We start from the raw sequence: 5,716 nt of genomic DNA, 5'->3' as shown, positions 1-5,716 counted from the left end.
CTGATATGCCCTTACGAACATGTTAATCTCCGTAAGTAAAACAAGCGGTTTATATTTGCAATTCGGTGAAGCCACGACGAGGAAGGGGACAATGAACGGACGCACTTATTGACAAATGGTGGAACAAGCCAAGGGAAGTGAGGGTGGCTTGGCCTGTGCACACCCATGTCAGATGATGTATAGTACTTCCTTTGTTTTTAAATATAAGTCTTTTTAAAGATTTTACTAAGAAACTACATACAGACGTATATAAACACACTTTAAAATATAGATTCATTCATTTTACTACGCATGTAGTATTCTAGTGGAATCTCTAAAAAGTTTTAGGTTTAGTAACGAAGAAAGTATTACTTACGGAACCTTTTCTTTATTTTTCCGCGCTAGTTCTAGCTGTACCATTGTAATTCTCTTTTGTGAACAATTATAAGTGCGATGCTGAACCTTGTGTGAACCTTCCGTTGTAGCTCTAGCTATGCACACCTTGGCACCCACACCCATGTTGTCTATTGTACTATGAACCTTCCGTTTTGTCTGTCTGTCTGTTCTTCTCTACGATTTCTGCCATCACTTCAGCACAACAAAGCCCTTCATCCTTTATCCTGCTTTGACGAAAGCCTGAAACCAACAAGTTTTAAAAGTTCCGACTTGAGAGTCAGTCAGGACAGTGCCAGAAACGCCTGGAGGAGACCTAGCACCAAACAGCAATCACCCTCGTCCCAGAAAATTCCATGGAGAAAATCTTGACCACTTACCGTCTGCAACATTGCTCACAAGCAGTTCAACTTTCTGCTATAAATTAAAAACAGCAGCACAAACGCGGTGCTCGCCACACAGAGAACTGCCTGAAAGCAGCAACCGCAAGCAACAGCAATGGCGGGCGGCGAAGGAGGCGTGAAGCTGCTGGGCCTGCGCCTGAGCCCGTTCGTGGCGCGCGTGCGCATGGCGCTGGACGCCAAGGGCGTGGGCTACGAGTACGTCGAGGAGGACCTCGCCGCCAAGAGCGGCCTGCTCCTCGCGTCCAACCCGGTGCACCGCAAGGTCCCCGTGCTCGTCCACGCCGGCCGGCCCGTCTGCGAGTCGCTCGTCATCCTCCACTACGTCGACGAGGCATGGCCCGGCGCGCCGCGCCTCCTCCCCGCCGGCGCCCGCGAGCGCGCCGCCGGGCGGTTCTGGGCCGCCTACGTCGACGGCGAGCTGTTCCCGGCGTGGGGCCGCGTCATGATGGCGGCCACGGAGGAGGAGCTGGCGGAGCGGGCCGGCGAGGCGGCCGGCATGGTGGCGCGCCTGGAGGAGGCCTTTGAAGAGTGCTCGGGCGGCGGCGGCTTCTTCGGCGGCGACGCCGTGGGGTACCTCGACCTCGTGCTCGGGAGCAACCTGTTCTGGCTCGAGGCGCTGCGGAGGTTGCTCGGCGTGAGGCTGGTCGACGAGGGGAGGACCCCGCTGCTGGCTGCGTGGGCGGGGCGGTTCGGTGAAGCCGCGGCGGCGAATGGGGTGGTGACCGACGCGCTCGTCGACATGGCGGTGGAGCACGCCAAGAAGCTTCGGGCTGCTGCCATGGCTGCCGGCAAGTGAGAGGGCGGGGGCTTGAGAGTTTATACCTTTTACCGCTATTGGCCAGACGATCAGAGGTAGTTGAATGAGATTTAGTTCTGTGTAGGAGTAGTAGAGAGAGCAAATAGATCATGTTGCTGAGGCGCGCTGTTAGTGGAGTAAAAGCATAATTAGCATGGTTGGTGGTGATAAAATAAACTCAAAAAATCTTACAGAAAATCAACAAAGCATGTACCCAACTTGGAACGAAATTTCAAATCCAAATAAGATATACGCATCACAAAACAGGAAACATCATTATGTAAACAGTTGCCAAAATCTAATAAGCACAACAAATTTGAATTCAATACTATCCACATGATTTAGTTTGATTTTTACTCCTTTTTAGTATAAAACTGAAAATTGAAATTTAGCAGCAATTTAGTTGCGTCATGTCTATGAAATTTAGTGATCATTAGGGCAGCCAATTGGTAAACAGTGAAAAACAAGGGGGCAAAGATAGAAGATTGAATCACTCTAAGCCTTTTAAAAACAAACAGATCACAGTTAAGATGCATTCTAGAGTACAAAACAGAGGACTGCTTCAACAATGTGCACTTCATACGGAAGGTGTAAAAGTGATCCCGGGCTCCTCTTCATTGCAATGTGAAAGAGAGATACTGTATACGGTCGATCCTACAACAGCGCTCGACCCAAAATCTTATTGGGCATGAAAAAACAGAGAACAAGACCAAAACATACGTCAAATGTTCCAAGTCGCCATGTAACAAAAACCAAAGCATCCCTACGAGGGGTTTGATCTCAGCGAGCGACGGCAGCTGTTTTCGGTGCCTTGTCTGGGAGGATGTTGTCGGGGAGGATGAGCTGCGGCGGGATCTCACGGACTATTCCGAGCATAGAGTCGTACTCCTCGTCTTTGTGAGCAAACTTCTTCCTCAACTTCTTCTCGAGCTCAATCTCGTCGAAGCTCTTGGAATTCTCAGTGGCATGAACTTGAGCTAAGTTGATGTAGTTGGCTGCCGATTGGGCGATGAATGTGATCTCCTCCTCTGTCAGCTTCCTTAGGAACTTGGCAGGATTACCAACCCAGACCTAATTATGCAAGGAAGATGTATAATTTAGTAGAGTCACACAATATAGATTTTTTTTCAAAATATAAAGCTGAACCTCCTTGTCTTGGAGCTGCCGAATAACAAGCAAAATTAATTAATAAATCCAGAATATGAGCTTACAGACAGATTGTTCTCCAACAAAATGGTTCCTAACACCAGACAGATTTATTAACTGCACTCGTAAAGAGTTCTACCAGCAAATTGTTCTTTGCAAAAACACAAGTCTAACCTAGAACGTGAGCTAGGACTAAACATTATTGAGCTTCCCGACTGATTGTTCTCCAATAGTAAAGTTTGCTGAACATTATTACTGTACTGATAAAGAGATTTGACTACAAATTGTTCTTTGCAAAAACTCAAGTCTAATCTAGAAACATTTAAATCTATATATGTCATTTTTCAGCCAGGCGTTTGGCAAGCTTCTAAACAACATGTCGTGAAGAATGATGTCTTAACATAATGTGTGATTGCAACTGAGAACTTTGCTTCAGTACACCCCCAAGAAAAGTTTGCAAATTCCAATGCAGATTAAAGGTGGAGATTAGAAGTTACCACTTCCAAGCAAAAAGGGTAATATAGTATTTTGCATCCAAATCAATCTATTCAATACGTTTGATCTGCATGGTAATATGGCTGTAGCTTTTCTAAGTAACTTTAAGATTTGTGTAAATTCTTAGGGGGGTGTACCGAAGGAAAACTCTGCGGCTAATACTGTTATACTATAACATAATGATGACAAAGTGGCACCATATAAACTGGCTTATCAAGACAACAAGAAAATAACCTCCCCAGAAGGAATCCTCGTATTCTGCTTGACAAGAGATCCAGCGCCAACCATGCTGTGCTTTTCAACAACCACACCATCAAGCAAAGTGGCACCCATACCAACAAAAGCTTCATCCTCAATGGTGCATGCATGCAAAACAGCACTATGACCTGGCAGAAATTTATTAGCAGTAATATAATAGTGTCAATCATCAATACAAAATGAAGCTTGGTGTTTCAAATCCACAAATCAATCACGAGAACGACATACAGAACAGATTTATATTAATTGTTAAATGACGCCATACTGTGATTGTCTTGAAAATGAGGTAAACAAAAATATCGGTAGCATGCTGTAGTTGCTTATATATATAAATATAGAATGAGCTAGGACTACTGACCTACTGTAACGTTGCTTCCAATGATCGTCGGAAGGACCTTCCCACTAATGCTAGTCTTTGCAACATGTACAAGGGAGTTGTCCTGTATATTTGATCCAGATCCAATACGAATACTGTTGACATCACCTGAAGGCAAGAACAGCAAAATGGTCATACTATCCATTCTGAGCACCAAACTGTCAGAGTCATGTTTATTTAGAAAATAAAATGTTAGGTAAACACATCGATACTAGAGCACATCCTAGTTCGAAGAAAAAAATATTGATGCGAACAAGAGAAGAAAATCGTCAAGATAATGAATGAGCATGGTTAGTCAGTTGGAAGTGTTTACCTCTCAAAACGGAGCCATACCAGATTGATGATCCATGTCCAATCTCAACATCACCAATGACAGATGCACTGGGCGCAACAAAAACATCTTTGTTGATCCGTGGCTCCTTATCAAATATGCTCATGACTGTACGATGCCTTGACACTGATAAAGGCATACAAAAGGGTAACCACATGTCAGAAATGAAGTTTATTTTATCTCACCAAAGTAGCTCATGCCTCATATGGTTCTACAATGATCGATCAAGATAGGTACACAAGAGCCCTCAAATAACGAAGGGAAACTACTCCCCATTGTTGTTACCAATTCGTTGAATTCCTGGCCATTTACCAGGTGAAACATGTTGACAATTAATTTCCACCAACTATAGAACTGGACCTAACTCAAAGAGGAAATGGCATTGTTCCTGATGCTAGGGGACATAAGTTAGATACATAATCACTTTGACAGACACGCAAATACTACAACACTTCCGCAAAAGTCAGTATGGCCACGGCAACAGTGTCTAATTCTGCTTAACTTGCAGCTAATTTAAAACGTGAGAATAAGAGATTGTGATGCTACATTTCGTCGATAACTGACAATACTGCAGGTCAACAAACAAAACAGCAAGCCTGGAGCGATAGTACCAAACCCTAAATGTTAGGCCCATTTCGAACCACATTACCAGTATGGGAGTACCAATTTCTATTCCAGTTTCATTCTCCACCATAAGAACCCCAAAGGTTGTGAGACTATCAACTAATACGTGTGCCATCGAATCAACCTGATCTGGTACCGAACATCTCCGAAACGACGAGGACCGCGACGGACTGACCACCGGCTACCGGACAAGACTACGGCCGCACAAATCGAAATGGCTACAGAGACCCCAGGGAGCAAGGGGTGACTTGACTGAGGGGGAGACAGAGGCGGAGATGGACGATTACCCTGCTCCTCGGCGCGGAGGCCGCCCTGGATGGTGGATCCGAGGCGGTCCATGGCCTGCCCCGTGCCACGGATCCACTTGCCCACCGTGTAGATCGCGCGCCCGAGGGTCCCCATCTTTCTCCCGCTCCTGCGCGCTCGGTCCCTGCTCCGTTAGGGGCTCGCCGCCGGCAGCCGCAGGCGAGGTGGGGTTTAACGGCGTCTGGGTGGAGAAGAGAAGAAGCGGGGAGGGGAGGGGAGGAGAGAGATGAGCCAGAAGACAATGGCTGCGGCCGAGGAGGAAGTGGAGCTGCAGGACAGACAGAGAGAGGGGAGGTCCATAGCTCTGGGCCAAAATTACATGGGCCGTGCTGTTGATTAACGGGTCCGTATACAGGCCGGCCTATGCCTTTGCCGGCGCCTCCTATTCGGCGCATAGGGCGCCGCCGAGCGAAATCATCACTTATAAAGGAGTACAACCTTTGAAAGTCATTTCCGCTTTCTCATGTTATCACAAATGACGTACTACATGTACTATTTGTCGTAATTTAAAAGTACTTTTTATTAATTCTTTTATTTAAATGTTTTATGTTTTAAAACGTGCATTAAATTTTGAACCGTTTTTATCATTGGATTTCTCACGTCGGTAT

General features: G+C 45.9%; 2 protein-coding genes across 2 annotated transcripts; one reads left to right on the top strand and one right to left on the bottom strand.

The window, feature by feature from the left end:
* The first annotated feature begins 366 nt into the window (after positions 1-366).
* Positions 367-1,859, top strand: LOC123425049 (probable glutathione S-transferase GSTU6). The gene has a single exon (XM_045108716.1). The coding sequence runs from the start codon at positions 871-873 to the stop codon at positions 1,570-1,572; it is 702 nt and encodes a 233-aa protein (XP_044964651.1). The 5' UTR covers positions 367-870; the 3' UTR covers positions 1,573-1,859.
* Positions 1,860-2,156: 297 nt separating this feature from the next.
* LOC123425048 (gamma carbonic anhydrase 2, mitochondrial) lies at positions 2,157-5,373 on the bottom strand. The gene is made up of 5 exons (XM_045108715.1): positions 5,090-5,373; positions 4,161-4,304; positions 3,830-3,955; positions 3,448-3,599; positions 2,157-2,643 (listed from the first exon to the last, which is right to left on the bottom strand). Exons 1-5 carry the CDS (start codon positions 5,202-5,204, stop codon positions 2,353-2,355), a joined length of 828 nt encoding a protein of 275 aa, XP_044964650.1. The 5' UTR covers positions 5,205-5,373; the 3' UTR covers positions 2,157-2,352.
* Between the last annotated feature and the right edge of the window lie 343 nt (positions 5,374-5,716).

Source organism: Hordeum vulgare, chromosome 2H (assembly GCF_904849725.1).
Source record: "Hordeum vulgare subsp. vulgare chromosome 2H, MorexV3_pseudomolecules_assembly, whole genome shotgun sequence".
NCBI lineage: Eukaryota > Viridiplantae > Streptophyta > Magnoliopsida > Poales > Poaceae > Hordeum > Hordeum vulgare.
The sequence above is the reverse complement of the archived record's forward strand: the minus strand, read 5'-3'. Positions and strand labels throughout refer to the sequence as shown.